The 24,564-nt window shown below is 32.9% G+C and overlaps 1 protein-coding gene across 4 annotated transcripts in view; it reads left to right on the top strand.

Annotated features, from left to right (window-relative positions):
* The window catches only part of LOC106467454 (RIMS-binding protein 2-like), a 44,674-nt gene extending 20,712 nt beyond the window's left edge, over positions 1-23,962 (top strand). For 2 of the 4 annotated variants that reach the window (XM_022395645.1, XM_022395646.1), the window contains 9 exons: positions 4,735-4,878; positions 9,812-9,889; positions 12,684-12,987; positions 14,432-14,886; positions 17,788-17,950; positions 18,684-18,784; positions 19,319-19,526; positions 19,836-19,933; positions 20,207-23,962. In XM_022395645.1, the coding sequence (XP_022251353.1) occupies positions 4,735-4,878; positions 9,812-9,889; positions 12,684-12,987; positions 14,432-14,886; positions 17,788-17,950; positions 18,684-18,784; positions 19,319-19,526; positions 19,836-19,933; positions 20,207-20,602 (1,947 nt within the window). In that variant the 3' untranslated portion in view covers positions 20,603-23,962. The remainder of the gene's footprint in view (positions 1-4,734; positions 4,879-9,811; positions 9,890-12,683; positions 12,988-14,431; positions 14,887-17,787; positions 17,951-18,683; positions 18,785-19,318; positions 19,527-19,835; positions 19,934-20,206) is intronic. The other 2 variants (XM_022395647.1, XM_022395648.1) reach the window with 2 other exon arrangements.
* The last annotated feature ends 602 nt before the right edge of the window (positions 23,963-24,564 follow it).

The raw sequence follows: 24,564 nt of genomic DNA, 5'->3' as shown, positions 1-24,564 counted from the left end.
AAAACATTACACAAAAATACACATGATAATATGCTCCTTGAAGAACCTAAAACATTACACAAAAATATACATGATAATATGCTCCTTGAAGAACCTAAAACATTACACAAAAATACACATGATAATATGCTCCTTGAAGAACCTAAAACATTACACATCCGTGGTTTCAAAGTTTAAAGGTAAAATGTAAATTGTTTTTAAAGTATAAAGTTTGTTAGTAGGTTAAAGTTTATGAATTTAAATTAAATAAAATCTAAAATGTTTTCAATTAATAAATGTCTCTGGGGGTGCATATTTCAAAAGTTTTGAAAGACAAAAAGGATTTTATGTAATTTATGTGTTTGTATATATATATATATATATATAGACAGATAGATAGATAGATAGATATAACCTAAAGGCTGTCTGTGAATTATTAGAAATTTGACTACTTTTGTGAATGAAAACAGGGGGATGAGCAATTAAACAGCAAATCACATTACAACCACAGCTCTTATAAATTCATGGTGGAATAGAATGTATCATAACTACATTTTTTTAATTGTTTGTCATTTCATAGTTAGTGTGATTCCATCAAAAATTTATCGCTTTTGGAAAGGGTATATAACAGCCCTTTCTGATGCAAAATATTCATGCACTCAGAACATGGTGATGTGTACAGATTGGAGATTTAGAATTTTCAAGATGTGGATATCCCTTTTATATAACAGTGTTGAAAATAAAGGAATATGCGTCAACTTGGGGTACCAGAACCACCTGGAAAGAGACTTACAACAGTTCATACCCCTGCCATAGTAAGCAAAGTGTAACAGGTGAGAATCCACAAACACAAAAGTCAGTGACAAAAGCCGTGCACATACCCCAGACAACACTACCTAACATAATTAAGAAAGATCTTCAGCTGGAAACTAAACCAACATGGTACAGGTTCACCAAGATAAGACTTCCAGTCATATCTCCTGTATAGCTACCACATACCTCAAGCAGCTGGAAAATAAAACGGGTATTTATGCTATTCCTTATACAAAGGCAGACTGGTAAAGTCACTGGATGTAGTGCCTGTGAATTTCTGTGTGATCAGACTTTTTAAACAGACCCTAGAAAACTGTCATCCTTATACACTAGATGGAATATGGAAGGCATACAGGGAGAAATGGTGTGGTTTGGACATGAAAGCCTTAAAAAAAACCTTTTGAAATGGTATCTATGCTGCAGAGCTGTTGTCAAGATACATGACCTGATGTGGCGACATAGACTGTAACAACATAGTGAGGCTCCGTAATCATTTTAACCTCTGTAGAGTAAATGCTGTTTCTTTTCATGGCCTATGTTGATAGAATTTTTGCTGTTTACTTATCTGAAATAATACATTGAATGAAGATTATATCTTTTGTGTGTTTGTATTGGTAAATATTTTGCTGTTTACTAATTAACTGAATGATTTATTTTCTTATGTTTTCATACTCGTTTAGGAAGAATTTTGCACGTATAATTATATTTTATCTTTAATTTTATTATACATTTGGTGAAAAAAAAATTGATAAATTTCCATAATTGGGATTTTACATTTAATTTCATGAAAAAGAAAAAATTAAGATGGTCCTTGCATTTAATTGTAATGTAAGTTCATGTTATCAAGTCAAAAATATGTGGCACTGGTTGATATAGTGCTGAAGTAAAGATTATTAGTACCAGATAGAAGAGAATGAAAAACAAACTTGATGTACAAAGGGCATTTTTCATGTTATCTTACTTTGATATTATTATAATGATAGTAGAACTATGTTCTTTTTTTGGTAATATGTGCCTGTTTTAGATATTTGAAAGTCTGTTTAGGTTTTGGTCACTTTGAATAACGTTCATTTAGATACATGAGTGTGGAACATCTATTACAATTATAACTGAGTTTTAATTAAATGTGACCTCTCATATTAATTCTGCACAAAAGTCTTCAACCATGATTTTTAATATCATGAATATATAGCTCTACATTTTCAAAACAGAATACTAATGGCATATTAAGCTTTTTAATTACACTAAAACAAATACAGAAATATGGGGGTTTGAGCATTTGTCCCTGTCAGGTTTTTATATGTATGTATATGGGCCAGATTCTTTACAGTAGGTGTCTCTGACTTTTTTGGCAGTAAATCTCAACAATAAACAAAGAGCACAGAGTCCACTTGCTTTAAAATAATGGGTTCAGTTACTTTAGAACACAATTGACAAGACAAATTATTCTTCTCTACTCTGTTATTACAATACAATCTGTGATAATTCCACTTTGGAAGTTGCCAGTATATGCTCTTTATGGCAAAACTCACAATCACGTAGTCTAGATCGATCTATTATATCTAACTAACTCAAACTACATTTTTGGATACATATTTATAGTTGACAAAGGCCTAGAATGTTTCACGCACTACAAGATATTATGATACAATAATACTTAGAAGTTTCTAGTAACATGATGCAATAATACAACAATTGCCAGTTCACAACAATCGAACTACACAACATATGATTCAAAAAACAGTAACATAACCAAACCTGCAATAAACTATCACTTCCAAAAATAACTGAATTTAGCACTCACACTATACTAAAATGGAAACAGTCATGTATATCTAACAGTTTCTCACCCTCACTTTTTTTTTCTGTATGATGTAGTATACACATGACATTCATAATAATCAAGTCATTTTCGTCCCAAATCCTGCTCATGCAGTATATATATATACATATATATATATATTTATATATATATACTTTTTATCCACAGATATCATTCTCGTGTACATATATATATTCTTGTGATGATAATCGTATCTTTAGCATGTGTCTAGGAATCTGGTTTTACTTATGACTGAGAATGTTTTATTTACTTGCATATGTTTACAAGTAGAAGGAAAAAATATATTGCTAAATAAAAACGCTTTGTATAGTTGGCTACTGAATTTGAAAAAGGAACAAAACTAGATAGGGATGGAAGTGGATGTGTAACTTGATTGGCTAATGATCACATAAACAGACTAAGCTGTCTCAACTTTATATGGAGAATAAAATTCCTACATTACTGGCTTTCTAACTGGCAAAACAAACAGAACCAGAATTTCCAATCGCAAAATGTTACTCTATTGTAAAACAGTCATAAAAGTAGTATTCTTTTATTAGACAAAGGTTGGTTTTTTGTGTTTTGTTTTTTGTTTGGTACTTTTTCAGTAGCCAGCTCTACATTGCTTTTTAATTTTGCCATAATTTTTCTTTTACTTGTTTGTTTACTTTTTTTTAAGATGGTGTAAGTGGGTTATTAGTTATAAAGTGTATTCTAAAACTTTATAAATTTTGCACAGAATAGTAATAAAATAGGTACTCAAAGATCTTCTGTTCTGCTTTATCAAGTGATGATAAAATTATAGTTACTTCTAGAACTTGGTAGGTGCTAGGCCTGTTGAAGAAAGATAATGATGAATGAAAATAAGAATTCTTATTTTTGGCTGTTTGCCAGTTTTAACTTTTGGGATGCTCTGGATAGTTGAAAAGCGGGATATACACCAGAGATAGAGTAACTATGCCAGGTAGCTCTTCATATCTAGCTTCTGATGACCTGTATGTGTATTGAATTTTTTTTAACTCCTTCACTTCATACATAATATGGAGGTTGGATCCCCAAAGACATCGATTGTATAGTGTACAAAGCATTGACTATTCTGCATGTTACAGTCATCTAATGTTCATCTATTATTGGATGGTTATTCCTGTTTCACCCTGTACTTAAGCTTTTTAAAGGAACACCAGATTTCTGTAAGAAAGTTAACTTCAAGAGGTAATAACATCATTTACACTAGAATTATGATTTTTTTTCTGTTTTTTAAATTTTGCATAGAGTAATAATAAAATAGGTAGTCAAAGGTCATTAAGGCTGTTTTGCTCTATCAAATTATGATAAAGTTAGTTATTGCTAGAACTTGGTAGACACTAGGCCTGTTGAAGAAAGATAATGATGAATGAAAATAAGAAATCTTATTTTTGGCTGTTTGCCAGTTTTAGACTTTTGGGATGCTCTGGATAGCTGAAAAGTGGCATTACACCAGAGATAGAGCGACTATACCAGGTAGCACTTCATATCTAGCTTCTGATGATCTGTAGAGAAGAAAATCCAGATGGCTTTTGTATTGCTTTAATGAGGGCATCCATGCCATCTCTAGTTAGAGTTTAAAATCATGTATTGAACATGTATTCATAATTTTTAAAAATAATTCTGAATATTATGTTTTATGTGGAGAGTTTTGAATAGTTATTTTGCCATTTGTGCATTTTCAGGCCTAACAGTAAATAAAGAACTGCTCTTATAATTGTAGTATTTAATTAATAATTGTATTCTGTTATTGTAAGCAGGTATTAATATTTTACAGTTGTTAATAATGAGTGTTTCATGTAATCAAGTGTAGTAGCCTTAATTGATTGTTCAAACAGTGAATAGTATTTGTGGTTACAGGTGTGTAGGTATATCAGAGAGAGAGAGAGAGACAGAGAAAAAAAATAAGGAATTTTATTTTATTTTCTTCTGTTAGTTACTAAATGTGATATTATATGTGTTTTACAGCTCATAACTATTATCATAATTTATACAAGGTACTGTGGAAGAATGTAAGGAACCTAGAATGAAATGAGTTAACATTAAATACATGTTTTTATTTCACACATCTCTTTCTTCTTTGATGGTTCATATAGAATGTTGTTGCTCTGTGCCCCTACAAGAAAAGAGCACCACACGATGAGCTCGACTCTGACTCAGAGTCAGACACGGAGCTAACAGAACTGCTCAGCCACGTAGCACGCAGGTCTCGAGCTTTTGAACCAGACCATTTATCTCAGGTAGCTCAGGATGCAGTGTTTGTTTGGTATTGTTTATCTTTGTGTTAAAATGGAAGCCTTTCGTTGTTTTCACCTCTGACATATGTTCATCTTTTACTGCGACTGGCTCTAATTTAGACATTGTAGTAATTAAATGGAAAAACAAACACACTATATTTAAGGTCCAAGCTCTTCAACTATGCCATTAGTTTTCAGTTAGGCTTCAAGTATCGTATTGGATAAAATGTTCTTTAATAAATAATCATTTTATCTCTTCTTTTATTAAGTGATATGTTATTTGTATATGCATAATTTAAGTTAGTTTTATTAGGATGTTAATAAAATTAATAGAATTTGACAGTGTTTTTGACAGATATTGTTATTCTCTTTTATTGGAAGCAGCATAAACAGTGTAGAGTTAGAAATTATTTTAGAATTAACTTACTTTCCTGAGAACAACCCGGTAAAGGGTCAAAAACACCATTCACTACAAGTTAGAAGTAGCCTTTAATAACCTTTAGCCATAGTGTTAGATTCTTCAGAAAGTTTAGCATTATAACTAACTTTACAATATGTGATGTAGTAGCCTTTAATAACCTTTAGCCATAGTGTTAGATTCTTCAGAAAGTTTAGCATTATAACTAGCTTTACAATATGTGATGTAGTCGAAGGAATGAGCTGTGTGAGATAATATTCATCAGAAAGACTTTTGCTTGATTCATCCAGGCTCATAAAACTTGTTGGCTTCCATTTTGACACTGAAGAGTCTGGTTGTTGTGTGTTTCTCTGTGACCAGGTTTGAACATTTTGGCAGTTACTATCTTTCTGTTCCTCACCCGATATGCTAATGTTGCATGCAGAGTCAGCTTTTGTTCCTGTCTTGTTAATTGTGCTGTTATATAACTATCAACCTGAATTACATGCTCATGTCATGTATCTTCGTGTCGCCTCGGTAGAATAAACCTACATTTCTTCTAAGTATGTGCTATTTGTTTCCTAGGAGAATATGTGAAAGTTATTAATGTTTTCATATGCCTATGATGTTTGGTTTGTGTCTTAGTTCATCTGACCAGTTAAAACTTACCACAAAATGTTAAGTTTTTACTCCTGAAAGAGGTTGAAACTACCAAAAGCACTATCCTTCATTTAACACTGCCTCGACCTGTCAAGTGTTCTAGCTTTGTTTTTCACTTGTTTCTGTCTGGTTTTGATGTACAGTCTTTTATCATGCACTTAGTAATATTTCAAATATTGCTGTATTATATTCAGATGTAAGTGATTTATTTGATAATTAGTACACATTTTTTCTACCAGATGCAAGTAATTTAATAAATAGATAAAATAATGCAAGTAAAGTAATTAATCTTCAGTCAATTGCAAATTGACCTGAAGAGAGTTAGTTTTGTAAATTATTTGGATTTAATTCTTTTTTTAATTTACATGTCTTTTTCCAGGATTTCCTTGGAACAAATACAATGTTTGTTAAAAAAAGCTGAGTTTATATTAATCAACTAACAGTTTCAATTGTTTGGTATCATATTTCTGATAACACATATTATGTTTCTTCATGTAGTTTTTGTTTATATATCGCCATGACACTCTTCCAGCTATATCTGACACTCATGTTTGATTAATTAACCTTCCAGTTTTGCGATTTTGCTATCTAAATAAAATTTACACCAGAAGAGAGCTGATTTGACTCATATCTGTGGTACTCAGTGCCACGGCCACACAATGTTGTAGTCACTTTGTGTTTCATTATATGGCAGATATTTATATTTTAAAGGTGGCTATATAAAATATTTTTGAATAAGTTGCATCAAAATCATTAGAAATAGTAGATGAAAACAAAGAGCATATTATTTTAACAACATTTTTAAACCAGATGTTGAGCATGTTTTGGAATATATTTTCATAAGAAAGTGAATAAAATGAGTACAGTTTCATAGTAAACTACAACAGTATAAAAAAAATTCTTATTCTTAGAATTTTATTTATATTCAGTGAATAGTTAATATAGTGTCCTACATTTGCTTATGCTTTTGTGAGGAATTGCTCAATATATTTATATTGTAGATCTTGCAGAAAGGTTATTCAGTCATTCCAACAGGCATAGGCACTGACTGTTGCTTCTCTTACTGGATATTTATGTGTAAATACCATGAGGAGTGGAGGCTGTATGGCTATACAAGGAAAGCAGTATTCTTGATTATCAGACAACTTATATCATAACTAGGCTAAATAAAAACCTATTTTTTTATATGTACAAGTCTCTCTTAATAAGTCACACTTATTGTACATGTCACTGATTTTTTGTTTAAAACAGTTAACAAGATGCTAGCTTAGCTGTATGCACCTGCTAATTAGGTGTCATTGTTACTAATAAAGGTACTATGTCTTGACATCTTGTGCTCTCTTTTCTTATGTTTCTGTCCCCTTAACATCGTAGGTGGGAGGGCTGATCAAACTATGAATGCATGCGTAAAACTCTAGTTAGTGCTTTTCATTATGATTACAAATATGAAAAGATTCATGAGGGTTTTTGTTGTCTTTCAAAATTTGTTGTGCATATTGGAGGGATTTACACATTTTGATAGAAAGGTTAGAAAAAAATGACCTTTGTACTCTAAATAATTATAAAAGAACTTGTTATTTTAACCGACGTTTTGCCATTTCAGCTCCATCAGGGTTAGTATATACAACTATGTAGTAACCGTGATGAAGCCGCAAAGGTGAAACATAGGTTAAAATATAAAGTTCTTTTATAATTACCTCGAGTATAAAGGTCGTTTTTTTTCCTAATCTTTTCATCATGAAAGTTTTATTTTAGGCTTTAATTTACATAAAAAAAACTGCTTAGATATTTTTCCACAAACAGAGCTTTGTGAAAAATCCTGCCAAGTGCTGAGCAACCATAGATTTTTCCCCATAAGTGCTAACGCTCCAATTAAGACACCCACAGATTCAGAACCTATACCCAGAAATCATATGCATTCAAGATTGTTTTTTTATAACCTTTTATATAATATAAATTTGTGTAGACTCTCTTACTTTAAAGTATGTATGCAAGTTTATCGATTTAGGCTTATTCAAATTTTATAGATTGCGTGAAAGTTTATCGATTTAGACTTATTCAAACTTTATATGATCAATTAATGTGATAGTTTCTTGTTTTAGTAGTAGTACAGCTCCATCCATCAGTATTAATGACTACAGTTCATCACTTTCAAATGTTTATTTCATAAAGCATATGTGATTGTATTACTATTGATCATTTAGTACAAGAATTTTGGTTATTATTTTAAATATTCTACTTTTGTTAGTCTTATTTCTTTATTACTTAACTCTGGTTAGCTTCTTAGTTGCTATATTAATCTGGTAGCATTATCTTAATAATATGATTTTAAAATATTTAATTATTTTTTATTACAGTAATATTTATAAGAATAGTCAAGGTTAAAAATCAACAAAGTATTTTCATTAACACCTGCTATATGAGCCAGCTCAACATCTTGAATTGCATCCAATAAAATGGGTCATTCTGGAAAGGTTTTGGTTGTTTTGATTAGACAAAAAGAAGATGTTCGGCACTATTTTTGAGGTTCTGGTTTGCTGGATCAGACCCGTTACCTGATCTGTGACCATGAGAGCCCGCCTGGAGAAGTTAACTTGTAAATGTAAAGTAAAACTATGTAGCAATGAAACATGCTTGAAATGTTCTAGATATGGATGTGAATGTGATGGTTTAAGTGTAACAATTAAGCTAAACTGTGGGACCAGGTCACATGAGGGAATAACTTATTCAAAAATATCCTAATCAATCTGACATACCAGCTGAATCGGACACTCCTCAATTAAATACTGCATTGACAGTGAAACATGAAACAATAGGCATGATAGTATTGTTATCTTCAAAAGGGGGAATTGAAATAGTATACAAGAAATAATTAGTTTCAATATTGTGTGAAACTAATGACACAGTAAAGTCCAAAGATACAGTGTTGAAGTTGAATCAGATGCATTATAAAATTATTTCCCTAGCAATTCTCACATTAGAAATGCCATTTCTGCATTGAAGAGTAAATATAAGAAGGATGGTATAATGCCCTGTATGGTACCACCATAGTATAATCCGTATAACTTTCATCATGTCATATTTTCATTAATATTTAGTTTTTTTATTCATTTTAGAAGTTTTGCAGAGCCTCATTGATTGATGAAATCTATTGACATAACCATAAATTACTAGTTTCCAGAATGACCCACACTCTCATTGACCATCCTAGGCTCTGTACTAAAAGGTGCTGGGCTGGCTCATGTGGCAGGTGTTAAATAAGAACTTCTGAATGAAAGCAAAGAAGAGTGTAAAATTATTAAATTTCAACCACGTCTGCTATATCCAGTGCTGACAAGGCCTTCCACCCAATACTAGGACTCTTCCGACCAGCTGGGATATGACAGACGTAGTAGTGATGCTATTTATAATAGTCAGTTGTTTTGAACATTACAATATCAGATATTATCATGTAGAAAAGCTGCTCAAATGCATCAAATTGGTACCGTTAACCTTCATACCCGTAAATCGTGTAGTCACTGAAATGTTGGTAAGTTAAGAAATTGCACTTTTTCAAGCTACTAAAATACATTCTGCAATATGCAAGAGTAGAAAAACGCTTTAAACATAGTTCATTCAGTAATGTGCCTGAATTTTCTCTAAACTGAGATGAAGTAGGAGAACTTACTCAACAGCACACTATGTTGAAAAAGTCAAACACATATTTTGTTTGTTGTCCATTTGTTTGATATCTATACTGTACAGATGATAAACATTTTTATTACACATACTAGTGTAGTAGACATTTTATTGGCATATACTTATGATTTATTGTTATCATTAATACTTATTGATCAGGAGTGGTGTTATACTTTTTGTGGCTTTTTGCATTTTATTTAGGATAGAGCAGAGGAAGATACTAGCCACTCTGAACTTTCTGACATAATAGAAGAAAGAGAAGGTGGACCTGAAAGAGAGGTGAGTAAACAGCCACTCAGAACTTTCTGACATAATAGAAGAAAGAGAAGGTGGACCTGAAAGAGAGGTGAGTAAACAGCCACTCAGAACTTTCTGACATAATAGAAGAAAGAGAAGGTGGACCTGAAAGAGAGGTGAGTAAACAGCCACTCAGAATTTCCTGACATTATAGAAGAAAGAGAGGTGAGTAAACAGCCACTCAGAACTTTCTGACATTATAGAAGAAAGAGAGGTGAGTATACAGCCACTCAGAACTTTCTGACATTATAGAAGAAAGAGAGGGTTGGCCTGAAAGAGAGGTGAGTAAACAGACACTCTGAACTTTCTGACATTATAGAAGAAAGAGAAGGTGGGCCTGAAAGGGAGGTGAGTAAACAGCCACTCAGAACTTTCTGACATTATAGAAGAAAGAGAAGGTGGGCCTGAAAGAGAGGTGAGTAAACAGCCACTCAGAACTTTCTGACATTATAGAAGAAAGGCCACCTTCTCTTTCTTCTATAATGTCAGAAAGTTCTGAGTGGCTGTTTACTCACCTTCTCTTTCTTCTATAATGTCAGAAAGTTCTGAGTGGCTGTTTACTCACCTCTCTTTCTTCTATAATGTCAGGAAGTTCTGAGTGGCTGTTTACTCACCTCTCTTTCAGGCCCACCTTCTACCTGAAAGAGAGGTGAGTAAACAGCCACTCAGAACTTCCTGACATTATAGAAGAAAGATAGGTGAGTAAACAATGGTATACACAAAGATTGTTGTAATGTTATCAACTACATTAGAAGTTTACCTTACATATATAAACAATGGTATACACAAAGATTGTTGTAATGTTATCAACTACATTAGAAGTTTACCTTACATATATAAACAATGGTATACACAAAGATTGTTGTAATATTATCAACTACATTAGAAGTTTACCTTACATATATAAACAATGGTATACACAAAGATTGTTGTAACGTTATCAACTACATTAGCCGTACCACTGTAAATATATTTTATATAGTTTAAATGAAGGTGATATAAGATATTTTTTCAGTTAGAAATTGTATAAATATTTACTTTTTCAGCCAGGTAATAAATAATGTGTACATCATAAAATAACTGTATGATGTTATAATTTATTTGTAGGCAAGACACCATTTCTCTTATTCTTGTAAGGGGAGTTGATTCTTTGGAAATGCAAAGTAGTGACCATATTTGTCCTTCAATAGTGAGAAATTCTAAGGTTGTCATAGTCAGGCACAAGCTGACCATGCCAGGTTAAGATGTTTGGAATCCTCATAGCTAGAATTCCTTCCTCTTTCTTTTCTTTTCCCTTCACTTCTTGAATAATAGGTCAGATACTCGTTTTCTTTGTACTACAAAGGTTGAATATGTTATATTAAACCAAATTTCCAGTCTTAATTTTATATAATTACAGTTCATATTGTCACATCCATTAATGTTCTATCTGATGATTCTGCACTTTGACTTTAGTCCTGCAGTGTAGTTTCCAGTGCAAAAGGTTCTGTCACAAGACTGTTGTGTTCAAAACATGTTCAACTTCATGCAGCTTTACATAATCCATGTAGTGTATGAGAAAAACATTTTCCCAAAACTTGTTTCAACAGTCCAATAGCACAGAAATTCATTGGTGCTGCATCCAACAACTTTACTGGTATGTCTTTGTATGGATTAGCAAGAGAACCCCTTTTATTCTACAGTTGATTGCGGTATGTGATGGTTGAACTGGTATTTATTGGAAACAATTTGTGTACATGTGACTTGTATCACTTTTCCAGACAAAGGTCCTTCATGATATGTTGCCTGGAGCACTTGGATAGCTTTTGCTTCTGTATTAATTAATTCTAATCTTTTACAAGATGTCACACTTTGCTTACCACATATGGGGTATCATTTTTTGCAAACCTCTTTCTTGTTGGTCCTGGTGCCCCAAGTTGATCCATATTTCTTTGTTTTCCAATGCTGTTAAGTACAAGAGATATCCCACATATCAAAACTCTAAATTCATGATCTAAACACAACTTTATGCTCTGCATGTATGAATCTTTTGTGTTGGATATGGCTGCTACATACCTTCCCAAAAGTGATCAGTATTTTGTGGCATCACTCTACCTACAAAACACCAAACAATGTCAAAATGTAGTTCTAATACGTTCTGTTCCACTGCAACTTTATATCAGTGGTGATTGTCGTGTGACTTGCTGATTTGTAGACCCCAACAACACTTAATAAGAATTTTGTTTTAATTGGTACTTATGCACACAATTTCTGTGAGGCTGATCAACTAGTTTTTGCCCAGGTAATTCTAAAAAAAGATGAATTAATTCTGATATAGCAATAAGTTAACAAGCCAAATCAGATAATCAGCTCCAACATTCTTAGATGCATTGAACAAATGATTTAAGTACATGCAAAATGTTTGTTTAGAGAGGGGCCAAAATATGAAAGAATTATGTAATATCTAGACTTGTATCTTGTGTAATTAATGACTGTGTTATAGGCCATATTTTATGAAACTTGATAGGAAATTACATATTTTTTTAAAAAATCAAACCAAATGCTGAGACATTTTCTAGAGACTTGGTTAATCCATTCTTAAATTTTTAATTAAATGATTTTATTTCAGTGCCCTCTTCTTCTAGAGCCTTGCTTGTGATACATTTTTATTGTTTAACTTACATATAGCTTAAGTATATAAAAACTTAGTTTTTAATGATTATTGCCAGAGATACTTTCACAACCCTCCCCGAAGTACGGTATTTTATTTTTAAATAATGAACATATTTTTTCTTAGCACCCACACAGAAGGGACAGAATAAGAGACTCGAGGAATGAGGATGCTGCAAGGGATCAAACAAGAGGTAGTAGAGATCAGGGCGGTCCACGCCACCTGGCAAACGATGACCGTGACCACCAGCAAACATTTCACTCTCCGCCTAGTGGTCATAAGTACATTAGCCGACCACACGACAGGAGGGTGAATCACTTAATCCAAGAGCGACGTAATTCTGCTGGCCAACTAATTATTGAACCCGATGAAAATCTCAGCGATAAAGAGATTTATCCATCTCAGATTCACATGCCTATTCCCTCCATTGGTAGGTATCGGTAAGAGAACAAAACATTGTCAGTATTGTCTGTTCACCAATTCTTACCTGTATTTTACAGTGTAAATGTAACAGAATTTTCAGGATTAACCTGCTTAACGCAGACGATTTTGATGTATATGATTTTGAATTGTTATTTATGCTCATTACTTCATCGAACCACTGTGATTTGAGAGGAAAGTTCTTATATTTTTGTTTTATGTGGTTACTTTTTATTTTTAATTAGTTTAATCAATGGAAAAAGAAATTTAATTAAATCTTGGTGATACTTCTGAAAAGCAAATTTTGAATTAATGAAGGAATGCCATCATAAGAGTATGGTTAAACACATTTATGGTAAATCATTATTTACAGAACTGTTATTGTTAATTCTTTTAACAGTTAAGTTATTATTTTGCCAGAAAATTCACATTTTCAAGCATTATATGAATTTTTATTACTTAAACGTAGTAACTAGTTAGAGAGAATGTGTCACTAAAACTTTATTGTAGGTTAAAGATTTGGGCAGAAGCCTAATAAAGTAATTGAACAGTATTAAGAACTTTACCAGTACTTTCGATTTACTAGTACCCAATAATTACCACCATAACAGAACCTCCAGGAAGAACTTGTCAAATGCATTGGAACATTTCAAGAAATTCCCCATAATGCCTCAAATGAACAATATTTTCCTTTAGCAGTGATGTGCCCCCCTTTTTAATTAATTTTGAATCAGCAAACATATTTACTACGTGTAAAATTTCTCATATTTTACATTCTTCTCTAGTCAGTGATCAGGTGCCTCTTAAAAGGTTTAAAATTTAAGATAAGAATGATATTCTCCCCCTTAAATCTATTATTATATGGATTATAGTCATTTCGCTAATGATATATATATATACACTTTGTAGACTTAAGGCTACATTATTAACATAATTTTGAACAGTTATGACTGTTGACTGCCTTAACTATTAGTTTATCCTTCACATTTTGCTGGGTGTATTACTTGTTTCTTGCAGAAATATATCTTTTTAATAGGAAAAAGGAACAGGTGCAAATATTGTTTATTCGAGGAATTATGGGAAATATTTTGAAATGCTCTAATGTAGTTTTCTGCATATTTTCATGGGTAAACACTGAGAATGTGAGAAGTTAATAAACTGTCCAATTATTTATTTATTCTTGCACTTATGAGTTTAAAACTGAATTCAGATAAATAAAGAAAAGCTGCTTGAGTATTCAAAGAATTAGGGAAATTCGTAATTTTGATTTTTATTCATCTTTAGTATGTAGATTGTACTTTTAACATGCATTTATATTTCGTTCAGATGAAGACCGGTCATGTACCCTTTCCAAATCAAAAACTCTAAGTATTTTATAGCTATTATAAAAATGAAATGTAATTAATAAGATTCCCATCATAATTGTCTTGCCAAAATATCTTTTTTTTCTGTAGAAATCACTAAGGACAGTGCTAGTGAAGGTTGCAATTCTGTAGAGAACTTCTCAGAGGAAGAGTATGATGCAATAAGAAGGGTACACAGAGTTCAGCCAAAAGGCTATCCTCCTGAGCTGTCGAAGTCTAGGGGAGGACCACAAGTTTATAGTGTAGACAGGAGTGGGCCTCGTCCAGTTTCTCCTACTCCTCCCAGAGTTCGCCACTTCTCAAGAGAAGAGGACTATTACCACTACCGTGACATGCCTCCTGTGTCACACCGTAGAGATGACAACTACCCTGTACACAGCTACCGTGGAAGTGTTGATTATAGAGGTCAGCCCCTTGTGGATGTTAACCATCCAGACAACCGTGTCAGATGGTTCGTGGCACTGTTTGACTATAACCCTCACACAATGTCTCCTAACCCTGATGCTGGTGAAGAACTCCCATTCCAGGAAGGACAGTTGATAAAAGTAAGCTGTTCTGCTTGAATCACTCTAGGCTCAAAACACTGAAATGTTTACAGCTGCTCAGACTTACTATGCTAAAGCATTATTGTTTTTCAAGGAAATTTACAACTACAGATTTGTACTGAAAGAAGTCGGTGCCCATTAGTAGTGGGCATCTTTACAGTTACCAGTAACTTTTAGACAAAACATTTTGCAAAAGAACGGTTTAGGAACAGAAGAGACTTATATAGAAACTGAAGAGCATCATATACTGAAATTCCTAAATTGTTCTAAGAAAAATAATTTTTTTTTATACTTAAAAATGTAACTATTTGTGAAAAATTGCTTTATTGGTTTGTTGATTATTGTCAGTAATGATCCTATACTGAGGGTTGAGTATGTTATATTAGGTTTATGAATTATTGTCAGTAATGACCCTATACTGAGGGTTGAGTATGTTATAATGATTTTAAATATGCAAATCAACAGCTTGCATGATAACCACAGCTGATATAAAGTTTCAGTGGAACAGAATATATCAGAACTACATTTTTAATTTGGTTGGCGTTTTATAGGTAGTGAATGCTACCAAAAATTGATCACTTTTGGGAAGGGTATGTAACAGCCATTTCCAACACAAAAGATTCATACTCAGAGTCTTGAAGATCATTCAGATCAGGGATTTAACATTTTTAATACAAGGATATCCCTTGTCCTTAATGGCATTGGATAACAATAGAATATGAATCAATTTGGGACAACAGGACCATCTAGAAAGACACCTACAAAAAGTCATACCTTAATCCTGGTAAATAATGTACTGTATTTAGTAACAAGTGAGGATACATAAACACAGTGGCAAAAGCTGTATGCATGCCCTAGATATCAGTAAGCATTATACTTGGGAAGGATCTTCAATTGGAAATAAGACACAAGTCATGTACACAAGTTGTTTCCATGACATAAGAAAAGTACCTAGCTGGGGAAAATGGCAATATGTGTTGACACTCAAAGCATATGTTTATCATGATAATTATAACATGTTTTATGCCATTTTCTACCAGTCAGTCATTGAAAAAATTGTTACATGCCATGTTGTGAAATTTTTCAAGGGGATTCATGATCATCACTGGGTACTGCACCAGAGGCAAGTTAGGGATCAAGAGAGTGGATACAAAGATCAAGGTAAACTCTGCTTTCTATCATAACAATGTTCTGGGCTCTTTACACAGCACAGAAATACTGGCTTTGTATGGAAACAAGGCAGGGTTCATCAACATAAAAGGCTTCCAAACCATACTTTCTGTTTAACTGTTGCATTCCTCAAGCAGCTGGAGAATGAAAGGGGTATTCGTGCTATTCCTTATGAAGACAATGCACAAGTCACCAGACACAGCACGTGTGGATTTCTGTGCAATTAGACTTTTGAAATGAGTGCTGGCAAACTATTGTCCTCATTCACTAGATGAAATATATATGTATAAACCCTGCATGAAGGAATAGTGTGTTTTGATACGATAGCCTTACAATGAATCCCTTTGCAGTGGAAACTATACTGCCAGGCTATTGTCAAGGTGCACAATGTCAGATAGAGCATGACTTGACACAGTGGAGGAACAAGCAGTTCAGGAGCCCCGGGGCAAAGAACTTATCGAGGCCCCTATTTTCAGAAGATAAGACCAGATCAGGCCCCCAGGAATCATGGGCCCTGGGGCATTATCCCATCTGCCCCATGCTAGTTCCGCCTCTGACTTGACATGATGAAATCAACTGTACTGATGTGGAAAATTTCCAAAAGAGTTTCAATGTAATGTAGCCAACCCTCTATATATGAACCTCATTTCTGTCAAGAATTCAGAAAAATTATAAAAGATAATTGGAGATAAGTCTGCTTGAAGAATCTTTCCAAAAGTAACAAGTGTTAAAATCATTATATAATACATATAATTTATATAATCCACCACCATAAGAAGCCTAGTCTTCTTGTTAGTTTTTTTATTTGCTCTTGTCCACAGTTACTGACGAGGAGTGGAATTCCCCAAAACTAGAAGAACACAGTAGCAAGTGGTAAATCAAATGATAGATTTGGCTTCATTATTTATTCTTAATATATTGAAAAGATTAGTTATTGTGAAGATCTATAATAAAAGAATTTGACCTTTTTATAGCCTTTTTTATTGACCATTCATCCCCCTTTTTTAAAATGAGATTGGTTCCAATACACGTCCAAGGTTGGTTCCAATACATGTCCAAGGTTGGTTCCAATACGTGTCCAAGGTTGGTTCCAATACGTGTCCAAGGTTGGTTCCAATACACGTCCAAGGTTGGTTCCAATACACGTCCAAGGTTGGTTCCAATATAAATCCTTTTTTCAAGTCTGATTAAGTAGAGTAATGGATTTAATCCTTCTATGTAGATATCATTAGGACAGTGCATAAAGAGGTAAAAAAATATCATAAAAGAATTTTTTCAAGGTGATACATATAGTGCTTAGGTCCACTTTGAACTTTCTAAGGTACAAGGCTTGTGGTTTAAGTATCAAACATCCATGATCTAAAAGGTAAATCAAAAGGTGAAGGGCAATGGTTAAGCATTATGTAGCGCCCCCCAGTAGCACAGCAGTATGTCTGCGGACTTACAACGCCAGAATCCGGCTTTCGATACCCGTGGTGGGCAGAGCACAGATAGCCCATTGTGTAGCTTTGTGCTTAATTACAAACAAACAAACATTATGTAGCATCAAATACAAATGTTTATATTACATTTGTGCAACTGATGTTTGTTTGTTCTTTTTTGGTGACTTCTAGGTACTGAAAACAGTTTTAAGTAAACTGATGTTTGTTTATTTTTTTTAGTTACAAGTTCTAAGTAAATACAAAATTATGTATCAGATGACAATTTAACTCTACTGTTTTGTACATCTAGATCTATGGAGAGAAAGACCCAGATGGGTTTTACAGAGGAGAAATAAATGGGAGAGTTGGGTTTGTTCCGTGTAACATGGTGTCAGAGGTTCAATTGGATGATGAAGAAATTGCTCAACAGCTTGCAAATGAAAACATGTCTCCCAGGTCACACCCTTCTCCAGGTAATTAGTAGTGGTTTGATTTGTGAAAAATGATGAGCGGGTAAGTACACATATTTTGTAGTCATTTCTATCAATATATTAAATAGAAAATACTCTGGAGACATTGAAATATATTTATACTTACATCTAAAAACAAAAAGCAGGCATATATATTTTACCATAACTGTTTTTAATAACTCACTAACATAGATCTGTAGTTCCTTTTTTTATCTTCTCAGAATGAAGAGAAACTTTCAAGTACAGGGTAAAATATCTTGTCAACATTTGTCTCGTAACTGTAAAATCATGTGTAGCAGTATTTTTAAGTTAAGTTAGTAATTTACCCTCCAGGCTTATGACACTAAAATTCTAATTTTTATATCCACGGTGGGCAGAGCACAGATAGCCCATTGTATATCTTTGTGCCTAATAACAACTAACCAGTTATTAATTTACTTAAAAAAACATACACGTATCATTTGTTTTAAGTATTTTATCTTTATTAAGGTGAGGAAAAAACGTGTACCTAAATATTTTTGTTTTTACAAATATAACCCTAGATCTACTGTTAAATCACAAATTAATTATTAATCAAAACCTATGACTGATGTATTCATATCTATTGTTTAAGTTTCAAATTGTTATTTTTATGCCAACTTAAATTACAGTTGGTCTGTATTTTTTAAAACTTTTAATGTGAATAATATTTATAATAGTCCTTTCAATTTTAACATTTTTCTTATATTCATATAAGTGGATAGAGACATTGACACTGTGGGTGGTGTGCAATTGCGCAAGATGGTTGCACTATATGACTATGACCCCCAGGAGTTGTCCCCCAATGTAGATGCTGAGGTATGTACCTCATTATTTACTCTTTTAGTCAGATTATCACATGTACTGGTTTGTGTCATAACCTTTCAAACTCTGTGTACCCTAGAATCAATTCCTAATATCTGGTTGTCTGTCTACCTGTAGGATATTGCCTAATGAACGATGTTAAGCTTCAGCCTCATATCTCAAGATTATACATTTTATTCAGTTTCACTTTGAGAGCTTCAAGTTAGTAGAATCTGTATAACTTTTGATTGAAGCACTTTTTAGATGTTTGTGAAAACGTCTGCTAAAACTGTGTCTGTACTTTATAACTTGATACAGTTTAAAATTACACATATTTCTTTAGCTTTAAATGGTTTATATTGACTTAAGGTAGGTCATTAAGTATCATTTATATTGACTTAAGGTAGGTCATTAAGTATCATTTATATGCTTACAGGTTTACTGCAGTTTTCTGCTTATTTTTCTTATCAGTGACTAAATTTGTTTAATGGAAAATAACATTTTGGCTAATAGCAGCTAGCATTTTGTAAATTTGTATTCTGCCTCTAGATGGAGCTAACATTTAATACTGGAGACATCATCTATGTATATGGTGACATGGATGAAGATGGCTTTTATATGGGTGAGATCAATGGCATTCGTGGACTTGTGCCTTCAAACTTCTTAACTGAAGCCCCCCCTGATTATAAAGATAACCGATCTGCTACCAGAGGACAGCTTGGTCCCCCTGGTGTGGGGAATGTGAGTCAACCCAAAGGTCAGGGGAAAACATTTAGTATAAGTTTTTTTTTTTTAACATAGTGTATACCATTTATGTGAGTTAAAACTTATCTTAAATTACAGTAGAAGAATGCACGGAACTGTTGTTTATTCTGTTCAGTAATTAGTTAGATGCATGGTACAAGCATAAATAACCACTAAAAAAAAATGCACAATTTTTCTTCTTTCTCCTAATGAGCATGCGGTTTGTTGAATGTACTAAGTTTTATTTACTTTTACATTATTCAGGTTATTTCAGTTGAGCACTTTATGTTTCTAGTAGTTATAATTCTTCCCTGCTTGCTAGCCCCAGTAGCCGACGAACCTGATCTGTCTCATCCTGGCTACAGTTCTGAGAAATCTGGAGCTTGGTTTGCTTCTTGCTCCATCCTTCCCACTCCCATGGTAACAGCAATTATTTTGTTTTTACTCAAGGACTTGTGTACTGATACTGTCTCTTAAGAGAAGGATAACCTTTAAGTGACATACAGCCAATCAGCATTTGTCTCCGTTTAGATACCTAACGTACCATTTCAACGTGCTTTAATCATTTATTGCATCATGCATTCTAAGATAAACCATACATTTATAATTTATCTTAAGACAAAGCTAATTCCTAAGATATTGTTACTGTAAATAAAACTTAACACCTAAGTAGCATAATATATCATTTTACAGCACCTCAAGAACCACCCTCACAATATCCCAGAGGCACAAGTAGTTCAGCCTACCATAGCACAGGTTCTGGAAAGGACCATATTCCTCCATCAGAAAGAGGGAGATACATCTCTGATCATGAAGCCTATGATCGAGGCCCAGAACGACCATCTCATCCTACAGGCAGAAGCCGTTACTCATCAGAGAGAGTTACACAGCTCTGGTAACGAGCGACCTACCTTCTTCAACTTTAAGTCAGGACCAAGGTTTCGTAGAAAAAATCGAAACAAAGAATCATCTGATGCTTGTGGAAAGACCAAAAAATCAAAAACACAAGGTATTACCTATTCCAAACATGGGAAAAGAAACATTTTTTCATCAGTGAAATCTCTTCTTAAACCTTTATGGAAGACCTGACCAACTAGCAATGTACATGATAACATGTTTCTGACCTTAAGATTACTAATGCCATTACAAGAATATGCCTTCATCTATAGAGGCAGATATGTTGAGCTCTAGTCATTGTGTTGAAAATTATACAAAGAACTTAGTTAATTCTATGTATTTATTTGGATTTTTAGCTTGTTTCTGTAAAATATCTAACTGACAAATCTGAAAGATATTATTTGTTCATTATTGAAAGTTCTGAGATACCTTTTTTATTGATTTTTTATGTATGTGCCTTTGAACTTGCACCAAATTGTACAGCAAAATGTTTTATAAAAACTTCAGTTAACCAGTTAATGTTCATGTATTAAATGCTTTTTTATCCTGTGTCTAATGGTCCATATCAAAAACTGGTTTTCTGAGCATTTGAATTGCTTTGTGTATATGAGAAAAGATAAAGAAAAATACATCTAAAAAATCATCATATCTGCATCACTAGTTCGTCAATGTGATATTGTTGTTAAGGCTCTTACATATATTGTATCTGCCTTTTGAACCAGTGTATTTGCTTGAGCTTGAAATGTACGTAACAGAAGAAGAAATAACTTTACACATTTATTTAGTCTTTCTTCTTTTCTTATCTTACCTTTACTGGCATTTCTTCGTACATCAGTAACTCAGAAATAAGCTGAGTAAGCATTTTCTCCCTCCAAAAACATACAGCATGCTTCAAAATGTTTTGAGTGTTTGTACTTTTCAAATTATGAAACTCTAGAGCTTTTAGGACAATGTATTATTATTTGTGAGCGTGATTTACAATCAAGCATGATTTATTTTCCACGTCCGCCTCGACAAATGTGAATAAAACTCAATTAACTATTTCTTGTTCCAGTGAGTATAGCTTATTATATATTAAAAAATGGACATCACAGTAAAACATTAAAAGAAACTGGCAAAGTTATTTTTCTTGGAAACTGACAATAAGTTCAAAACTTTTATATGAAACCTACAGACGAAGTTCATACAATTAAACTGTAAGCCTTAGATCACCCAATTCAAATAACTTCATCAGAACAAGCTTTCCAATTTACCATACCACATGGAAGCCATAAAACGTCACTATCATGTGGTGTAAAACGTGATAAAAATTATATTAATCTTATTATTAGTTTCTAAAGTTTCAGTGCTGACTGGACGATGGAAACTATGTTAAAGAATGATGATAGCTTCAAAGAAATGTTCTTTTATTTCACTCAGCATTTCCACTTAAGCCTTTTTACAAGGGTCTTTGAGTGTCATGTCACAGGTTACAAAACTGATGATTAAAAAGTATTAAAATTAAAGGTAACACTAAAAAAACATTTATCTTAAGTTGTTTATTACCTTTCTTACAAAAAAAACAAACCTTAAATCAAGCTGTAGCATTCTTAAACTAGGTAGTGAATCCCAATTATTCAGGTAGATATTGTCTTCCCAGTAACCATGTGTTGTTTAGATATATAATCTCATTAAAAACAAATCACTGTTCTTTAGACTAGTAGTAAATATATCTGAGAAAAGAATTTATTATATCTTCTATCAATAGTCATTCTATTCTTTAAATGCTCATCACTGAAAACTGACGGCTTCAGAACCTAACTAATACACGTAACACTGGAAATAGCAAGGCAGAATCTAGAAGTCTTATATTCTTTTATTATAATTACCCAGCATAAACTTGGGTGTCTTGGTATTTTTATTTTGAACATAAGTAAACCCTTTCATTTTAATTAAACTATTAATGTGAGAAAACATTTCATGTCATTTATTTGAAACAACGTAGTTGTAACCGAGATTCAGGAGATTTGGTAAAAGAACGTTTCAGTCAGAGAAAAAGTTTAAAAAAAGATAAAACTGAATGGTTTCAAAGTGTTCACGTCAGACGTTTATATTATTTTGGCTAACTTATAATTTTTGTGGAAAAATTCAAGAGTCTGCTATTATTTTTAAGTTTTTGAAACACGTTAATAGAATGATTATTTCATTTGATAAAAAAATTATTCATGATATTTTAATAGAATCCACTGTTTAGAATAGAAGCTTGTATGTATTCATATTTCTTGTATTCTACAGTGTGGCAAGTTACGTTAATGCTTTCTATAAAGTCCTATGCATTAGGCTTAGTGATGTGAACAGGATACATTGTTAATTTACTGCAATATTATACAATAGAGATGTGATATTTGAAAGTAAGATTCGGGTTAAAATTGGCTTATGGTCTCAGCATGTTATGTTATTTGAAGAGGAAAAGTTTAGAATAGGACAAAAAAATAAATACCACATAAACACTGATTAGGTCTGATGTTAGTTGGCTGCTAAAATCCAGATACTTCCTCTATAAAGCTGCTTTTCCATACGAATGTGATACAGCTCGTTCGTAGCTTAGGTACTTTGCAATAAAGTTGTACATAACAGTGAAGCAAAGTATACAAATTAGGTATGGTATTAAGCATATACGTGTTTTATTTTGCATCTGGTGGACACAGAGGAAAATTCTATTTATTCTTTCGATGTACAATATCGAAAGCTTCGTATGGTAAATAAAGTAGCTTGTGGCCGAAACAAAGAATGTATACAGCGCATGCTCTGTTAAAAGATACTTTTTTTTTTGTAATACCACTCCTAACAGAACCTCTTTCCTATGGTGAGATGCTGCCTATCATCACATTTGTAATCGCTGTCAGTTATTCTCAATAAATGTAGTCTAGTGTTCATGTAACATTTAATATTATTTACTGGCTTGTTCGTTATTCACTATATGTACAACCACTGAAACTTAAATTCTCTTAAGAGTAATACTTGTTCTTCCATCCAATACTAATTGTAAAAAAAAAGAAGAAAGTAAAACAGCTTGTGAAGGTATGATAAAAGATGTTCGATTATAATGTGGTGATGTAAAAAACAAATCGGGTGAAATGCGATTTTGAAAGAAAACAGCTTGAGGTTTAACTTAAAAACTAATTGTTTATCATGACGGGTCTAATTACATTATTGTATAATTCAGTTCAAACTAAAATTCATCAATAAATTATATAATTGAAAAACTGTAAATGACGAGCTTGTTAAAATTTACTAACTGCACAACTTATGGGTGACAACTACGACTTTTTTTAAAAACTGTCTAAAACATAATGGGAAGTTTCAGATGTGATATGCATGACTAACAAACTAAGTCAAATTTTCTGTTGAAACTGTTAGTCAATAGTTTTTCTTGATTTTTTCTCTGTCACTTGAACATTACTGAATGTCCACAATGTATATATAATGATGACATTGTCTGTATCTTGTCTGTTCAACCATGTGATACTTGCTTTGTAAATAAATGTTTGTGGCCTATGTCCACAGAGCCCAGTAAGTGTCGAAAACATTGCTTCTAAAAACAGTAACAACACAAGCAGAGTTCTGAATGACGAGTAAAGTTAATTCAAGTAAAAATAAATACTTGGTTTTAAAATTAATATTGTGTTATTAATTCTCATTTGTAAATGATTCGTATAAAATGGATAAAAAATAACACTTCACCAATTTAATACAGTTCACATCGTAACAGCTGTTATACGTGCAAATTTTTAATATAAATGCCATCTCAACTAATACTGTGTCTGTTGTATTTCAGCTGGCAAGATGAGTCCTGGTATTGAAGGAAAGGCCCCATTGTCATTGGATATGGCATATACAGCGTAGCTTACATACGTTTTATAAGCTTCTGTAGTTTCACTCATAAAGTTTTAGAATTATTAATGTAGTCTTCCCTATTGATGCTATGGTTATTTGACCAGCTTCGGGTAAAAGAGAGTTAAAGGAACAATTATGTTGTGATTACAACAAAAACTTCCAATGCTGGCACTAGGGATGGGATGGCCCAAATTTCACTCTGACCTACCAAAGTTGGCTAGGTGGTTAGGGCGATCTACTAGCAATCTGTGGGTCGCGGGTTTGAATCCCCGTCACAC

This window comes from Limulus polyphemus, unplaced genomic scaffold, assembly GCF_000517525.1.
Source record: "Limulus polyphemus unplaced genomic scaffold, Limulus_polyphemus-2.1.2 Scaffold2619, whole genome shotgun sequence".
NCBI classification, from domain to species: Eukaryota; Metazoa; Arthropoda; class Merostomata; order Xiphosura; family Limulidae; genus Limulus; species Limulus polyphemus.
Note: the sequence above shows the minus strand (reverse complement) of the source record. Positions and strands in the feature narration are given on the sequence as shown.